This window comes from Lycorma delicatula, chromosome 5, assembly GCF_047948215.1.
Source record: "Lycorma delicatula isolate Av1 chromosome 5, ASM4794821v1, whole genome shotgun sequence".
Classification (NCBI taxonomy): Eukaryota; Metazoa; Arthropoda; class Insecta; order Hemiptera; family Fulgoridae; genus Lycorma; species Lycorma delicatula.
In genome coordinates, this window is record NC_134459.1 from 120145971 (window position 1) to 120166266 (window position 20296).

General features: G+C 28.6%; 1 protein-coding gene across 1 annotated transcript in view; it reads left to right on the forward strand.

Moving 5' to 3' along the window:
• The window catches only part of LOC142324522 (protein amalgam-like), a 423072-nt gene that overhangs the window by 162453 nt on the left and 240323 nt on the right, over positions 1-20296 (forward strand). The window contains exon 3 of the mRNA XM_075365350.1: positions 3853-4053. Coding sequence (XP_075221465.1) covers positions 3853-4053 — 201 coding nt within the window. The remainder of the gene's footprint in view (positions 1-3852; positions 4054-20296) is intronic.

Consider the following 20296-nt stretch of genomic DNA (forward strand, 5'->3'; position numbering starts at 1 on the left):
ATGATAAGTATTATAATAATATAATTGGATATGATAATCCTGTAGTTAAAATACCAGGGATGAATACGAGAATAATTAAACTATATTTGTTTGTTTGTATATATGTGAATTAGAAATAAAAGAGTAACTGAGTGAACGTTCGTATGAGTGACTGAGAACGTTTTTAACATAGTTTGTGGAAACAAACTGAAAATGTGCAAGGCACAACAATATTAGTGACGCTGTGTGTTATGAGACAAAACAATTTTAAAAAAGATTTGTTATTTTTCTTCTTAAAAAAGCGTATCTATTGTTTACATTAGCATATATATATATATATATATATATATATATATATATATATATACTTATTAGTGTATATACTTTGTATGTTTATTACCCATTTAAATAAGTTAATTTATGCCAACCAAAAAGATAGTGTGTTTTCAACCCCAATCTCTTATCTTTTACTCCAGATTTCTCAAAAACTGCAAAAAAAGAGTAGTTCTGGGATCTTTCTCTTTCAATTTTTTGGTCAGATTTCATAAGAACTATTTTAAATGTACACCTTAATTTGGATTACGTGTTACAAATCTGGGCTACGAACAGAAATATTTGTTACATTTTTGTTTGTTACTATTAATTTTTTTTAAAGTTTCTTTTTGTAAAATTTAATTTTACAAAAATTTCCCATTACGGCTATTTAATCCCTTCAGTGATTTCATATTTTGTTTTTTATCTGCACAAATATATTCAGAGTTATTTGTGATTCACTGATATTTATAAATATGAAAAATGAATAACTTAATTTTTCTTACAAGATTTAAACATCCCTAAAAATTAGATTTGCATAAAAGCGAAAACTCAAGTTTTGTATATCATAATCCATCGTCTGATATCATAATGCTGATGTTCAATTAACAGAAAATTTCATGGAGTGTCGATTAGAAACTGTAAAATAAACTAAACATACACTGTATTAATTAGATTCTGAAGAAATACAATATCGAATCAAAAAATCTGATATGGAAACCACATGACTTGTACGCATATTAAATTATATATACACATATTTTTAAAATGAAAAGTACATCAAATTTTATTTCATTAATTACTTCTGATATTTTTTCATATTTAAAAAAAAAAATTATTATTGAATTGTTATTTATTGTATTTTTTTTTTTTTTTTACAATCAGAGGTTAATAATTATTAATAAATCAATATATTTAAATTAAAAAAAAAAGTTAAAAAAAGGATATGAAGTCTGATTTGAACCGAAGTTCCTTCCCCTTGAAAGAACCAAATATTTCATTAATTAAGAGTTTATTTGGCTATAACTCTGGAATTAATGAAAATAAATACCACTTGCGATATATTGTTGAAAAGCTCTCAATGAAAGCTTATTACTGCAGTTAAGAAAAAGTCCAAGAGTTTGGAATTTGGGCTTTTTTGGATACTTTCGGTTCAGTCAATTGCAATCCAAACAGGAGGTGCACAAGTAGATGTTACAACAGTCCTAAATCCAAAATTTTAACATCCTACGGCTAATCGTTTTTGAGTTATGCGAGGTAAATACGTACAGACGTCACGCCGAAACTAGTTAAAATGGATTCAGGAATGGTAAAAATGGATATTTCCGTTGAAATCTGAAAACCGAAATTTTTCGCGTTCACAATACTTCCTTTACTTCGTACAAGGAAGTAAAAAGACGAAATAATATTTGCTTACATATAATTTTTTTTAATTTTTACAAATTTCTGCTAAGAATATATGATGATACCTAATATTCTGGTTACTTCATTGTTGTGATCAATTAGGTAAAAAATTTATAAAAATTAATCTTAATGAAGGTACTTTGCTTATATATAATTTCTGGTACCATGTTACCGCCTGTTATTCTATTATTTTTTTAAATGTTTTTATCTAGAATTAACTGCAGCTGATTTAAGAAGTTGTACAACCAAATTTCTATAATATTACATTCTAAAAGCTTACGTATTTTCCAACTTGAATTACATACGGCTGAAAGGATTTAAAACAAAAATCCAGCCTGTTAAAAAGAGATATTAAAACGATTTTACACAAATTTTCCAATTTGGTAATTTAATCCCTTCGTTGATTTCATGTTTTGTTTTTTACCTGAATTTTCTCATTCCTGTTGGAATAAGTACAGTAAAACTGGACCGAATAAAAAATGAAAGTTAACTGAATTCTCTCCTTTTTCACTAAAAAAAAAGAAAAAAGTTTAAAGTATTTTTGTCATGTAATAGATGGTTTAGAAGTTATAACGAAGAGCAGGCTAAAAGTACTTCTGTCCTTTAACTTATATTTATTCTGTGAGCGTTCGAGAAGTCTACTTACTGTTCACAAAACTACTAGTTTCTTGTTCATTCAAAGTTTTCTTATATTTCATTTTAAAATAACGCAGACTTATATTTTTACATAACTTAGTGTTGGCCAAATAACTGGAATTAATGGTTTTTAATTTTTAACTGTTTGATACAGATTGTTTATTTTTTTTATTGGGTGAAAAAAATATTTTCTTAAATTAAAAAAAATTGAAATACTATACAAATAATAATCAAAAAGTACAATGAAAAAGAAAAATTATTCGAATGTATAGCCTAGTTTTTACTTACAAAATTTTGTTACGGAGTTTATGAAATACAGTTGTATGTCATTAAAATAAACTATCCGCCTCTTTGTACGAATTAAAGATAAGTTTAATGAAAATAAGCTCATTTTCATAATCGATCCTGAGTTTGATTATCAACCAAAGTCTGGTATTATTTCATTATTTTATCAGTAGCATTATACTCGAAGAAAAACTAATAAATAAGTTCTCTTGAATTCGGTTTACGCGTTTCTTTAATAGGTAAACAAATATCTTAAAAAATGTTAAAGGAATTTGTTCATAAAAACCAGTCTACTAATCTATGATAAAGGTCCGATTACTTTTTGCTCATTATTAAAATATACATATTTATTTATTAATTTATTCGAAATTTAACGAAGCACCTTTATAATATATTTATAATCAATCAACTTTATGAATAATCTAACTAAACTCCTCGCCAAACAAAATTAATTTTTTGTTCTTAATTAATCCGTTTTATATTAATTTGGATCAATACTTCTGCTAAATTTTAATCTTTAATCTCACTGCAATGTTCCGTTTTTGACAGGCAGATGTAGAAAAATAAGAAACAGATTTAGTTTTTCGAACATGGCACCGTTTGGCATAATAATTATTACATATAATTTTAAAAAACAGCCTACCAAATTCTAGTTTAATTTCCTCGAGCGCTTTCGGCTATTCTGCCATCTTCAAGAGGAATATAATTATGATTGAAACGATAAAACTACCATAATTGAATTATATATATAACAATTTATTGTCATTTTATTATTCGTCAGAAGTTAAAGTTTAAGTCTAACTGTCTACGTCCGTACTTTAATAGTTTCTCAATTGTTATCTCAAGAGGATTATAATTATGATTAAAATGATAAAACTTACGTAATTGAATTATGTAGACGTAGTCACTTAGATTTAAACTTTAACTTTTAATTAATAATAGAATGATGATCAATTGTTATATTTATCATTCAATTATGGTAGTTTTATGATTTTAATCATGATTATATTCCTCTTGATGATGGCAGAATAGCCGAAAGCGCTTGAGAAAATTAAATTGGAATTTGGTAAGCTGTTTTTTTTTTTAAATTATATATAATAAAAAACAGATATATTATATTAAATATGTATTTTTTTAAATTATAAATAACATATAACTAAAAGTTTAAGGGTTTGATTAAGTTTTAAATAAATACTTTATTGTTTCTTAAAAAAAGATTTTTATGTGTGTTTTTAGGGAGCTATTTGTTGGCGTGGAAAAAAGGAATAGCAGTATTGACCGCTGGTAATGTAAAAGTTTCACCGGATGAAAGACTTAGACTAGTAAACGGTTACGATCTTCAGATTAGACAAGTACAGGAAGCAGATGCCGGTGAATACGTCTGTCAAATAGCTACAATGCAGCCAGATGAGATAACACATTCGTTGCAAATACTTGGTGAGTATAAATTGTAATATAGAATGTAATTTTATATATTGTTCATGTTTTATTATATATTTTGTGAGAGCTGTCACTTCCTTTTATCTATTTATGGGCTTTTCTTCTTTTTTTGCTTCTCTCTTTCTTTCATTGTCTTTTCTTTTTAATCTAAACTCCTTTTACCACCTATACATATAATAAAATGATAATTACGTTCGTTCCTGCGCGATCACGTAAAAACTAGTGGAAAAATTTTAATAAAACTTTGCAGATTTATACCCTAGAGTCTTACTCATTATCTCCAATTAGAATTATCTCAATATTCCTAATAGAGGGTGATATTAAAAATATTCATTAAAAAAAAAATTAATCCTTTTACTTTATTATATCTCTGTTTCCGTGGTAAAAAATCTGATGTGGACACCACACGACTTCCTTGTACGCCTATTAAATTACATATACATATTTTTTGCTGCACTTCATTTAAACTTATTTAATTTGAAAGCGAGATACGATCCTCCAATTCTTTAATAAAGTGGGCAGTTACACAATTACATTGTGGTGTACACCACATTGCATTACATTTTTTTTTGTGGTGGTCGTATCAGCATTTTATATTAGTTTATATATTAATTTTGTTTCACATTGTTCAAATAATTATCTGGTGTAAGTGAGAACTTGTCGGATCCTTAACCATCCACACATCGGTTCGAATCCGACTTCATATACATATTAGTCATACTAATGAGACAATTCTAATACGAGTATGTGCACATGAACAGGATATTGATTTAATATTAAAAGAATTTAACCTATTTAATGAAAATATACAATTTACAAAAGAAGTTGAAATTAATACTTGTATAAACGCTTTGGATTTAATAATAACTCATTTCGAAAACAACAAAATTAATATAAATAAAACAAAAAATAAATAATATAAATTGAAATAAAACCAACATCTTCAGGCAGATACCTAAATTTTCTATCAACACAGCCAATATCACATAAAAAATCAGTAGTCAAGAACCTTGCAAATAAAATAATAGAATTTACAAACCCGAAGATAAACTAGAATACATAAAAAAATCAAAAGCTCTAGTAATAAATAATAATTATCCAGAAAATATTATAAATAAAATATTTAAAAATACAATTCATAAATACTATATCTAAATAATATATCTGCCAACCATCCTAATAAAAAAAAATAAGAGTGAGAATTATGTTGCATTACCATATATTGCAGATCAGCCAGAAAAGATTAAAAAATTGCTACAAAAGGATTTCGCAATAGCCCATCAAAATTACAACAATCAGAACAGTATGTTTTCTAAATTAAAATCGCCGATAGAAAAAAAATCAACAAGCCAACGTAATATACATCATTCCGTGTAAAGATTGTAATGCGTTGTACATTGGACAAACATTTCAATACCTTAAAAAAAGAATAAAAGCCCATAAATAGAAAAAAGGAAGTGACAGCGCTCGCAAAACATGCAATGAAACATTAACCCTCGTTCGATTTCAACAGCACGAAAATATTTGACAAAGAACAAAATACATGTAAAAGGACCAATCTAGAAATTATATACATCAAGAAAAATACAAACACTGTCAACAATAGAACGGACATAGCCGGATTAAGCAACGTATTTGTTAATTTAATTTTAAAAATAATATTTATATTGTAAATTTAGTTTTAAGGAAAATAATGTTTAATGTTTGCAATTTCTCAGATAAATTTTTTCATTGTAACGGTTTTAATACACAGGAAATATATAAATAGATAACGCAGGAAAAAGGCCATCGAGGCAGTTGCCAAAGCGAAGAAGACGATGAAATTGGTTGACGATCTCATACCCAGCTGCGGTGACCCGACCCAGTTGCGGAAGAGACTGCTGGCGCGAGTAGCATACGCCACAATGTTGTGCGGGGTCGAATTGTGGCGGAGCGTCACTAAGTACTCGAATATTTAGGACGACTCGAGGTTTCACATAGGAGATGCTGTCTACGGATAATCTGCGATTATTGCCTAGTTTCTAAGCAGGTGGTCGAGGTCTTGGCTGGCCTTTTACCTATCGACTTGCTGGTTGAGCAAAGGAAGAGACTCCGGGCATCGGAATCCGACGCCGGAGGGTGCCGGACCGGATAGGCGCGCGGCTGAGCGCTTAGAGGGCCCTCTCAGCGTGCGGGAGTCGTCTTTGTGCAATGAGGTTGCGGGCCCTCCGCAATCCGGCATCTGATGGCTGTACGCTTGCCCTGTCAGAGGTAATGCTCCAAGACCGGTTCCAGAAAGGGGAAAGGGAAAAAAAAGGTGTGAGTAAGGGGACCTATTACAACAAGGGTGGGGATAAAATATTGTTGTCTGGGATGGGTAGACTAGCTAATTTCTTAGTATGCAAGAGAATTTTGTATGATGTGTGTATGAATGTGTTGATTTATTTATTATTTACCTCTGTAAATTTTTTTTTATTAAAATGAAAAGTACATAAAATTTCACTAATAATCTTTAAATTAATTTTTTCATTTTTTTTTTTTAATGTAATCGAATTATTATTTTTATAAAGATTAATTTACAATCAGAAGTTAATAATTATTAATAATTCAATATATTTAAATTTAAAAAAAAAGTTAAAACAAAAAAGGAGATGAATTCTGATTTTAGCCGATGTGCCTTCCCCTTGTAAGATCCAAACATTTCATTAATTAAAAGTTTATTAGGGTATAACTCTGTAATCAATAAAAATATGTACCACTTATGATATATTGCTGAAAAGTTCTGCAGTTACGAAAAAGTCCAAAATACATTTTTTTTGGATTTATACTTTTAAATATTTTATTATATCACTATGGCCCGGCCCCCTGGACCTCCATGACGCCCAGATCCGCGCAGACGAGCTCCAAAGCCGAGCCAAAGGCTTACCAGGGCTGACCCTGGGGCTCCCGGGGCTGACCTCAGGGCCATAGAACTCTCTTCACTCGCCATTCCCGTCTAGCCAGGATCTACAGTGTTCGTTATCCTCTTGATTGTGAGAATAATACTGATAAATAACAATTAAAAACTTCCGGCGCTATAGAAACCTGAAAAAGGAACTGAATTACAAAAGAATAGTGGTGTTAATTACGGTAACTAAATTATACAGACTTTTAACGAGGCACAAACTATTTCTGTTGCCGTGGTGACAGAAATTAAATTTTTAATTATTGATTTTTTCTTCTTTAATGAGCACCTTTAACTGACAAATTCAACCTCAAAGGAGGCTAGGGGCTTGGTCTACAACTTTAAACCTTTCCTGGGATAATACGAATGTATCCTGCAGATTTGAAAGCAATCAATCGCTTGGTAATCGCGTGATGCGAGAACATACAACAAACAAACACACAAACAGACAAACAAACTTTCGGGTTTTTATTTAAGATTATTATAAAATTATTTTTTTATTATAATTAACTTAAATTTGCATATTTTACGAATTTTTATGGGTTTTGATTGTTTATTTTGACTGTCGATATTGAACTGTCAAAAAAAAATCCTTCAAGAAAGAGAAGTAAATTATCCTATTTTTCAAAGTCTACTAAAAGAATTTGAGAATCTTGGTAATCTGAAATAGCAGAAGTGTGTGATTCTCTGTTAACTGCTAACTGAGAGCGCTTCACTCAGACTCGAGCTGCAGTAAATTTGCAACGCGAGTTGCAGTTAAATCTCATACGAGTTCACACTGATATTGAAGAGCTACGTGGACACGTAATGATAGAAATGCCTTTAGTCATATTGTACAAATTAAGTACGCCGATCGTTGACATATTGGCGCGATGACAGAAGTATTGTCATACTCAGCATTAGAAAGGGGAACCAAAAAAAATATGTTGTACATCAGAAATGGTTCATTTACCTCCAATTCAAGAACCGCCTAAGGTAATTGAAGCGCTGCTGATTGGAGACCATCCTAAATGGTTTTTAAACAATATGAAAACTACAGTAGCTCTTTTCAAATGATTTTGTTAGTATTATTCTCTCAACGATGAATATAACGATCACAGCGGGGGTCTAGAAGATGAAGCTCTTTGGCAAGACGGAAAGTAAATCTATAATTTATTAAAAATTTTAATTAAATTTTTAAAATTATTCTTTTTTTTTATGAAAAGTTGTATTTTTACTTCCTTTTACGAAGTAAAGAAAGTATTGTAATGGCGAAATATTTCGGTTTTCAAAGTTCAACGGAAATATCTATTTTGATCATCACTGAATCCATTTGACTAGTTTCGGCGTGATGTCTGTCATACCTACATATGTATCTCTCGCATAACACAAAAACGATTAGCCGTAGAATGTTAAAATTTTGTATTTAGAACTGTTGCAATATCTAGTTGTGCATCTCCCCTTTTGATTGCAATCAACTGGGCCATTTTTGGCCCAGTTAATATTGAAACATGCATGTATTACATGTGTATATGTGTAATTTTGAAACATTTGAATTTTGGACTTTTTCTTAACTGTAGTAATAAGCCCTCGTTGAGAGCTTTTCAACGATATATCATATGTTGCACTTATTTTCAGTGGTTCCAGAGTTATTGTAAATAAAATGTTAGTTAATAAATGAAATATTATGATCTTACTTATGGAAGGGGGGTTCCAATCCGACTTCATACACAAAAATTTTTTTTAATTTAAATATATTGATTTATTAATAATTATTAACCTCTGATTGCAAAAAAATATTTAAAAATAAATAATATTTCAATAATAATACAAGAAAAAGATCAGAAGTTATTAGTGAAATAAAATTTTATGTACTTTTCATTTTAATTCATAAATTTTTTACAATCAGAGGTTAATAATTATTAATAAATCAGTATATTTAAATTTAAAAAATTTTTTTTTTTTTTAATATATCTATATGAAGTCGGATTCGAACCGACGTGTGCACGGTACGCATCCCACACATTCTTACTTATACCACATAACTACTTGAGCGACGTGAAACAAAATTAATACATAAACTGATATAAAATTCTAAGGAAATTTTTAGCGCCATTTTTCTTGAATATAATTGAATATTGCGTGTTAGTATTTTGTGAGGAAGACGCGTAAACAATGTATACTGTTCACCCACGCAATATGATTCAAATCGGTGTCCTGAAGCCCGTGCCTTTCCCTTGTTAGCTATAGTAATATGAATCTTAGGTGCCTTATACTGATTAGTTAGATATAAGACTTGCATTTATTTAAAGAGTAACAAAGGAACTTTTATTCTATTCTAATATTTCAGGTAAGATTGTTGAATTAATAATATAATATCTGATGTTAATACTAGTATTCAAGCAATTGTGTAACTTCCACTTTATTAAAGAATTGGAGTATCTATCTCACTTTCAAATGAAGTATGTTTAAATAAAGTGCAGCAAAAAATGTGTATATGTAATTTAATATGCGTACAAGGAAGTCATGTGATGTCCACATCAGATTTTTTGTATTTGAATAAGGAAGGATAAATGAAAAATAATAATGCAAAAAGAACTACATACACTGACATAATGAACGATTCAATTTGAAATTTAATAGCATTAAAGATGTAAAATCGGTACGTTTAACTGTTATTTTTAACCAAGATAAGTAGCTTGGAAATCGCAAAAAAATAAATTTAATTATATAAACAACCGGTTTCTTGTTTTTTTTTAATTAGTTTAAAATAAAATTCAGGATTAAATTTTTAAATTTTTTTTTTTCAGCCGGTATTTACAATGTTATGTTACCTCAAACTTAGGTGTTTTTGTTGTTTTCGAGAGTTCTAAGGTTCAAATCTTAGTAAAGGCAGTTACTTTTATACGGATTTTAACACTTCATGTGGATATCGGTGTTCTTTGGTGGTTGGGTTTCAATTAACCATACATCTCAGGCATGGTTGACTCGAGACTGTACAAGACTACACTTCATTTACATTCATATACATTATGCTGAGTCATCATCTGAAGTAATACCTTATGTTGGTTCCCGAGGCTAAACAGTAAAAAAGAGGGAGGTGTTTTTGTTTTATTACTCAACTAAATTGTTTATTTATCGGTATCGATTTGTCGATTGTCTACCTTAATTTAACTAATATCCAATAATCGATTTATGGAAATGGCAGTTATGATGTTACCGATACTGAAAAAGTGATAGATGAGTAGCAGAGCAAATACTATATTAGAAGCACTGTCAATTTTGCTTAACTATTACGATTACCTTATTACCGTAATATTTTTAATCAATACTCAGATAGACTTGAAGAAATATTTAAAATTAGCTCTGGGTTATTTAAATATATTGATAGTGTACCTGAATATATATATGTTTTTTTTATTCTTTTTCATGAATGTTATGTATTTCAAAAAACGAGTTTGAGAGTATTCCTATTGAAGTTGTGAAGAGGTCATAATAAGTAAAATATATCACATTTATAAAAGGATTCATAAGTAAAATAAAATGTAGTTGATGTGCTTGATGCAAATAAATAGGCAACATATAGAGATATATTAAAGAATACAGAAAATGTTAAATAGATGCTATTTCAATGCAAATGAAAAAAGATTAGATGGCCAAAATATTTAAACTGCAAAAATACAATTATAATTTAAAAATATATTTCTAATATATGTAGGTTATATTTGATAATTAACAAATAACATGGAAATGAAGTACTTATGTTCTTTAAGAAGGTTTTTTAATCGTGTTTCTTTGCAGTACAATAATATATTTTTTCAGTTTACAATTAATCACTTAAATTTATAATAAAATTATTTCTCATTCGATATCTTACTTTGTTTCTTAGAATCTATGTAATATTTAATTTTTAATAACTAGTACCTGCGTGCAATTCTGAATGAATAGTAATCCACTGTTTCTGCCTGTTAATTTTTTTTTAATAATTTTTTGTAAATGTTTGGATAGTGAAGTAAAATTTATAATGACATAATTTTTCTTGTCAATTTAAATTTTTTTTTTAACTCGTACTAAATATATCGATGTAATATCAACCATATTATTCAGTTAAGCGAAACGATTGACGCTGCGAGGTCTGATAACGACGTTGCGTTGCTATGAGAAGCAACATCACGATCGATTTTATATCGTAGGGAGATCTTTGCAGCATTCAAATAAGATGTAATGCGATCAGTTTAATAGGAGTTATGATTCGTTAAACTTACTTTTTATTTATTATATTTTTTGTTAAATTAAATAATAATTTTATTATTATTTTCTTAATAGTAAAATAATATTTAAACTAAATTAATAATATGGTATGATTATTTACAATAATAATAATAAGAAAGTAGAATGCGATCAGACAATAAAACTAGAGCATAAGGCCATTAAAGAAAAACTTAAGAAAACGTACAAAAAGAAGTTAAAATTAGTTTTAAGGTCGTAACTTAATGGGACAAACAAAGTAAAGGCAGTGAACACATATGTAGTAACAGTGCTCACGTATGTATTAAGAAAAGTAAAGTACAGCGAAACAGAGTTACACGAGTTAAACAGACTCACTAGGAAAATATTCTACCAAGAAAAGTCCCAGCACATCCACTCGTCAAAAGAAAGATTCACGCTACCGAGGTGTAATAGGACTACTCAATATTAAAAATCTTTGCTACGGGCAGAATGAAAACTTAAGGGATTACTTCCATAACAAGCAACACCCTTTTCTATCAAGCTATCGTAGCAGCAGACCGAAATTGCACGCCATTAAACCTAGCCAACAGGATCAACAACGTAGAACACAAGAAAGAGATCAACGCAGATAAGATTCTAGATTGGGGAAGGAAAGAGCTGCATGGCAGTCAAAAAACGGCTTCAAATACTTGGCTTGTGCAAGGAAAGTTACATTCCGAGATTGAGGAGTTTACATGTAGTATACAGAATCAAGTAGTAGCAACAAGATGTTTTAAAAAATTTATAAAGAAAATGACATAGATGTCAAATGAAACATATCATTTATCATATGTACATATACTGTATCATAAGTAAAATGATACATAGCAACAAATGTAGACTATGTATTCTGTACAATGAAACAATAGAACATATTGAATCGGACTGGATGTCCGATTCTAGCTCAGACGGAGTACACCAGGAGACACAACAACATGTCGAAAATCGAACACATAGAACTTTGCAACAGATACTAGTTAGAGTCTCAAAGTAAGCCCTATTATACTTACAAACCATCCTCCTTTTTGGAGAACAATGCAAAAATTCTCTGGAACCAAGGAATTATAACAACAAAACTCAAGTAAAAACCACAACATTAAACACAATGAGAAGCTGCAGGTAATATACAGATCTTACTTTTGAAGTTAAGGAAATGTGGAATGAAAAAGAGGTTTATATAATTCCAATAATTATATCTGCGGAGGGAATAATACCATCTACTTTGCACAACAGTCTTGAAAAACTGAAGATCCAGTGGAATACGCACGCGATAATGCAAAGAAGAGTGATAATTGATACCTGCCATGTTGCCCAGAAGGCACTTGGTTAACAATAGCAAGCCTAATTTCGTGTATATAAAGTACTCGGAGTTTAAAGAATGTCACCGGCAAAAAACTGTGAAAATGTGGAAGATAATAATAACAAATTTCTAGTATAATAGAAACAGGAAAAAAATCTTTCAGGAATATTTTTTCTATTAATTTTTTTTTCTTTATTAACGTTTACTTTTTTCCCCATAAAAAAATTGATCAAGTTTTTAAATGAAAAAAATAAATTGTTCATTAGTCTTTGATTACTTTAATTTATTTATTCATTATTTTCTATCTTAATCTTAAAATTTCATTCTTTTTTTATAATTTATATCTTTAGTTATCTGTTTCATACATCCTAATTTTTGTTTTTATTTGAATTTATGAAATATATATTTCTTTAATTCATTCAGCTAATTAACAATAAAACCCGCTAACCTAATTTTACTTTTCAGAAAATTCTACTACAAAAGTTTCTCTTCAGTTCATTTTAAAGTTATTCATTTCGAATTCCGTATCATTCCAACTAGATTCCAACTTTCTTCTCCGACTCTAAATTTTAACAGCTTTTACTCTTCGTGTTTCTAATTTTCCTGTTGTATGCTGTACTAATAAAAACATCTCGGATATCTATACCGTTTATACAATTATTTTTTTAAATGCTTGTAATTTCCTTTATTTGAATTTTAATACTTTTCTACATCTTTTTCTTCTGCTTATGCCACATTATTTTGGTTTTTTTATCTTAAGTCATCCATCTTTATAAAGTTTTAATAAACGATTTCTTACATTTTTAATACACTTATGTTGTATTCATTTTTTTTTTTTTCAATTATTTTAACTCATTTATAGTTTCTCTCGATCAGATTTGTAAAATATGAAACTTATAATAACTCTGTAAAGTATAACAAAAGTTATACTCTAAAGTATAACTCTGTAAAGTATAACATAATTCTCAGATTTACAATCACGTAAAACAATACGTTTTAATAAATAAACTTGTTAACAGTATAACAAATGTATTTTTTTATTTATAATCTTAATTTTCACAGTATTGTTGAGCTTTATTGCATTTCAAATTCGTTTAACTTAATATAAAAATTACCTTGATTTCAACTGCTTTGCCATTTCTTATCATCCACTTGAAAATTGAATTTCTGTGCTCATAAATCTTACGAAAACATACATAAAGGTTATTTTACTACAGAAACATTAAAATTTAGGATTTTGCGATATCATTTAACTCGTATCTAGTAGTTTTTGTTATAATTGTATAGAGTTCCACTTACCAACAATTTTAAATATATTTCCAAGTACTTTCGGAGTTGCTACTCCATCAACAGGGAATTCTTATAAGATGTTAACTCAAAATTCATGTCATATATAGAATTACATTTAAATTAAAATTATGATGTTCATAATAGTCGGTCGTCATAAAATAATTTAAATGTCAATAAAACTGTAACGTCATGTCCGTAAAATGTTTACCACTTATTATGAAATATAAATGAAACAGTACCAACCTATTAATAATTAATTATTGTATAATTTGTTTATATAGGTTATCATTATCGAATTTAGCTTGTTCGTTCATTAATTTATTATTATTCAAATATATAAAAAAAGTTTATCTAATATGCTGATTTTATAATAATTATTAGTGTATTCTAATATTTTAATATGTTTTTTTAGGGTTATAATTATGTCCAGTTTCTAAAATGTGTTTAGCGAAATTAGATTTTTCTTTATTATTTTTAATTATACAATTAATATGTTCTTTAATTCTTACGGCGAATGAACGATTTGTCATTCTAATATATTTTAAGTCACAGTTTTCACAATTAGGATTACACACTTCTTGTTTTTTTTAAATTGTAATTATTATTTTGGTTTATTGTTACAAAGGGATCTTCATTATTTATGTATATTATTTTTTGTTGTATACGTTGTTTTTAATTTAAATATTTTATTGTACTTTATATTGTATTCAATTTTAGTGAATTCATTTATTTATTATATTATTATTCGTTAGCTTTATTTTGTCCTTTATGTGTATTTTATTATATATTCTGGTGTATAATTTATTTACTAATTTAGTATCATATCCATTATGTAAAGCTACATATTTAATATTATTTGTTTCATTATTTAATTTTATATTATTATATTTTAAGTATTTTAATGCTCTATAGATTAATTTTTTTTTTTTGAGAAAAAAATAGCAACTTTTAAGCCATTTTTTTTCTCAAAAACACTTCATAATACATTTCAAAAAGATTTGAAATGTGTTATAATATTCTGTTCGGGTGGCTTTCTATAATGTTTATATCGATTTTATTAGTGATAATAGTTTTGTTAAATTTTATCTCCAATTAATTAATGCTGTTATTATTTTCTCTGTTTAAAGTGAATTTAATATTATTATTTAAAGAATTCATTTCTTTAATTATTGTATTTTCTTCGTTGTTAAATTGTTGGTTATATATTATTAAAATGTCATCCACATACCTTTTATGTAAAATAATTTCATGCTTATTAATTTTTTAGTTTTTATTACACTCAAATTTACACCTTTATTAATGTACAGAAAATATTGATTCATATGTATATATATATATATATATATATATATATACAATTCTTTTAATTACTAATTTAGTTGTGATATTTTGCACTTAAATATCTATTAATCTATTAAATGTATTCCATTCCGTTGAAAAGACCCTTCACTTCAAGATGTAGCAGTACTTAACAAGCTCGTGGTATGTTCATTATTTTCCCTCCGAATGTTTTTGGTTTTAAGCTAGCGATATCTTGTTGAAGTCTTGAACAAACTTTACTTATCAACTACTCTCATGTTAAAAACCCATAGTCAGATAGATCGAGGGATTTTTCTGGCCAAAAATTATGTCTTTTATCATAAATAAATTAATATACGAAAAGTAATTTCACGGTGCACACAAAATTTATGAAAGTATACGCAGTAACTCTGACTTGAAAGCAAATAAATCAGGTATTTGTTTAGTAAGAAAGATTTCCATCGTGTTTATCATATTGGGGAACAGGCGCACATGACCGAAGCAAACATTATTATCGTAGCTAGGACGCTCAATGGGGTGTTGTTGGGTAAAGATTTTTTTCGTTACAATCTTCTTATAACTATCATTTGTAATCATATATAATATTTTATCGCAGTAGTTCTCAAATTTTTCCAAGTCGCGTCGCCCTTTTTCAATTAAAATTTGTCCATGGCGCCCTACCCTAAGTAAAAGTATGTTTACTCGTAAGTAAGAGATAAAAATAAATAAAACACGTGTAACTTCATTATCTTTTTAATTTATTAGCATTAAATTAATAATTATAAATGTCTTGGTTCAATTAATTATGAAGCTTTTACAATATTTCGCGGCGCCCCTGTGAAGAGGCCGAGTCGCACAGTTTGGGAATCTCTGGTTTATCGCATTCTATCTTTTCTCTTATAATTTCTGTATTTTTAATTATATATTTATTATTATTATTGTTATTATTATTATTATTATTATTATTATTATTATTATTATTATTATTATTATTATTATTATTATTATTACAAGATACTTAATAAGGCGTACAAAAATTATATCTAGAAACGTGACCTTACTAAAAAGAAATTTCAGCAGTGTTTTTAGTATTTTATTAAAATTACCACAATTCCATACTCCTTACAGAAAAAATATTATGTGGACACCACATGACTTCCTTGTACGCCTATTAAATTACACATATCCATTTTTAAAAAGACATAAAATTATATTTCACTAATAACTTCTGGCATTTTTCATTATTTTTTTATTTTTTATTTTTTATTGTTATTATTGAATTATTATTTATTGTAAAATATTTTTTACAATCAGTGTTTAATGATTATTAATAAATCAACATATTTAAATTTTTTTAAAAAGTTTAAAAAAAGGAGATGTGTCGAATTCGAAACAATGTGACTTCTCCCTTGTAAGACCCAAATGTTTCATTAATTAAACTTTTATTAGTCTGTAACTCTGGAACCAATGAAAATAAGAACCAGTTATGATATATCGTTGAAAAGCTCTCAATAAAGGCTTATTACTGCCGTTAAGAAAACGTTCAAAAATGCTCAAAATCCAAAAATTTGGATTTTGAGCATTTTTTGACACTTTTGGTTCAATCGATTGCTATCAAAAGGGGAGGTGCACAACTAGATGTTACAACAGTCCTGAATCCAAAATTTCAACATTCTACGGCTAATCATTTTTGAGTCATGCGAGATACAGACGTACGTTCAGACGTCACGCCGTAACTAGTCAAAATGGTATTTCCGTTGAAATCTGAAAATCAAAATTTTTCGCTATTACACTACTTTCTTTACTTTTTACAAGGAAGTAAAAAAGGTATGGGGAAGATTGTAATTACACTTTCGAATTTGTTACCAATGAAGAGATTTAGTATAATACTTTCCAAAGCAAGCATAGATTTACCCAAGTTATATTACTATCAACAGTAGCATACATTGTATACTGCTGTATGCTACTGAATCTCTATGGGCTTGGCCAACGTGATGTTTGACTTCATTATCATGTATGTACACTGTTCTGAAATGACTGTATTTCTTCTGTTTCATTACCAAAACGGAAAGTGTCGGTTCCGTTAAAATATGGATTATTCACATTTAAAAAAAGTCAAGGACAAATTTTTGAATCATATACACGTATCTTTCTACTCTCATCATTCACAAAAAATATAATGGCCCAACAGCTAAAACGAAAAAAAAAGCGTAGAACATAAAAACAACTTAAAATTTTATTCTATTAGTAAGCAGCATTGTGCACAATTTCTGATTCTTTGCAGAATTGTTATAAAACTGTATAACATATTTCTGTTTCTCTCTAAAAGTGCAAACGCATCTTCTGTATGTTAACGTGTATAATATAATATTTTTGAAAACTATTCAGACCACGTCTGTTTTTATTGTCTAATCGAACTCGGTTTTATTAGATGGATCCATTTATAGACTTTTCTGTGTAATTATTTATGTTTTTCTTTTAAATAAGTTCATGACCAAATGCATAGATTTCGAATATGTTTTTGTAAATATTCTTTTCATCGCTTCTTCGAATTAACTTAAATAGAAGATGGTTTAAACGAAATTATAATAGACGATTTCAAGTTTATATTCATAATTTCTTAGCACTGTATTGGTTATTGCGTAATAATGAAAGTTACTTAAAAATTGAAATTATTTTAATTTAAAACTACAATGAAATTATTTAAAATCTTGAGGTAAAGAAGATAAAAAGTAAGTACTTTTTCATTTCATACAGTCGAACATCGCGTTCCGTAGTACCTGCTTAGTTATTTCTCTACACACCTTTCATAATTTTTTACTAGGCTCAGGCTTCTAAACCATTGTCATTTTTATCTGACGGCGTTTCTAATTATATGAGAAAAGTTTTTGTGCAGGGGTATCCAAATTTAAAATCTTTTAAATTAATTAAATTTAAAAAAATATTAAGTCGACTTTAAAAGACATTCTAAAAATATAAAGAAGAAATATTTGATTCTTATTTAATTTTAACTTCTGAAGTCGGTACTAAACAAAGAATTTATCCTATCTTGTTAATAGGTTTTGCTTTAATTCGATGTCTACTTCAAAATTTGTAAAGATTTGCAAAATTTTAAAGATTTTATTTGTACTATATTTTTACACCTAGAGGCGTTTTGAAGTCGTTTTTTAAGAATTTTGTAAATAGCAATCAAATCCTTTTCTTATGAGGTACATTAGATACATTGCTATTGAAACAAAGAGATTTAATTTTTAAATAATATTTCTTATGTGTAATAATAGTGATATTTCATTATCCAACTGAATATTTAATATAAGTTTAACATTATATTTTATGTAGTTAGCAGAGTATATGAAAAAAAAACCTATTAAAACAGTATAACAGTGATTTTAAGAGGAAAAGTTGAAAAAAATAATATACAATCTAAAATAAAGTTAAAAGTAAGGTTAGAAAATAATCTCAGAAAGTATTTATTCCTTTTTTCTCTTTCTACCGTCTATCCATTTTGTGAACAGTTACAAAATTCTAAGGTGCTTTTTCTATATGTAAACCTATGTGAATTATTACGAACAGTCCAGCAATAAACATACAGTTTTATACTGCGTTGAAAAATTTAAAGAACAGAAGAAGGTTATAGAATGCTTAAAGGAATTCAGAATTTTTCATTTACTTCTTTTCGTCGTTTTACGTTTGTAGATTTTATTATTTTTTTTTTTTTTACTCGGATAAGAAGTGTATTAATTCTAATTATATTTCATATTTCCCTGCACAACAATTTTATTTCTTAAATAACTAATATTTTTTGTACCTCAAAAGAATTTTTTTCCATTTAATTCTCCCTTTCGTTTATAATATTTTACTTTCTTTAAATTAAATTACTTTTATCCTGTTAAATTACATAATAGTATAATCTAAACATCTTATTTCATTTTTTCTTTCTTTTTTTAATATAAACTTCTAAAATTTCCTTCGTTTCCGTAATATTAAACACAATACTTTTCTATTAAAATTATTTTATTTTCTCTCAACAACTTGCGTTTTCCTCATTTTTATTATAATATTATTTCTTATTATATTAGCAAAGATATATTAGTTTTATTTAGAGTCTTAACGTTTTTAAAAGTATTTAGCTGTTGTTTTCTTGTAATGTTAATTACTTTTTTATAATTTCTTTTAATTGTTTTTAATAAAATGATTTTCTTTTGAACGAAATTTATGAACTTTGTTACTGTACGTGTAATAAACATTTTATATTGCTCCTATTGTTATAATTTTTAACAAAACATAATATTCTGTTATAGATTATATTTATGGAGTTGTGAATGACAGGTCGGTAATTGAACGTAGTCAATATCATTAATTCAAATAAATGTTTCAATAACGTTTAGAATAAATTAAATATCTATTTACATCTTCACGTGTAGAAATGTGAAATACTACTTGTTTCTTTTTTTTTCCGTAGCGGGAGGAAAAAGCTTTGCCAGCCGCCACCAGGCCCGCTCTGACAGCAAGTGCGGGGCTCTCACCTGCTAAAAAACCTCTCCCTCTAGTAGCGCAGGGGGCAATCCTAATCCGTATGGTATGCACACAGCCCCTGCGCGATCACCCGGCGCTCTTATTGGCGCCTTGGGATTGCACAGGTAGCGTCTTCGAGGGGCCAATGACGGACTACGACTCCGCAGAGCCCCCGCCACTTGGAGAGCCAACATAGCTGGCCTCACTGAAGTTACTTTAACCTCCGCAGAAGTACAGCCCGCATATGCCGCCATCTCTTTAGTAGTTGCATCGTGCTCAAGATCTTTTACGTGAAAGTAAACCGGCCTCACCCTCCGGCCAACCTCCTTGACGGCCACCCCATCAACCCTCTGCCTGATTGATTGCTTCAAACCCTGCTTGTTTGCTTGTACTCGTATCTGGACATCATCATCTTTCCCCTCCTGACTGAAAGTACCTCAGCCACTCCCTTATCTACACCAACCGTGACTGACTTAAATAAGTCGGCAAATGTGCACCCCTCGGCCGTTACTGACATATTGTGCGTCGGCACCTCTTGTCTTGCCACCCTACGTTCGTTCCTCAATTCCTCCAGGTAGGGCAACTTCTCTTTCTCTGCCATTCCACCAACAATCTCTAACAGACGTTTTAATATAGCTCCAGGTCAACCAGCAGGCGCCATGTAA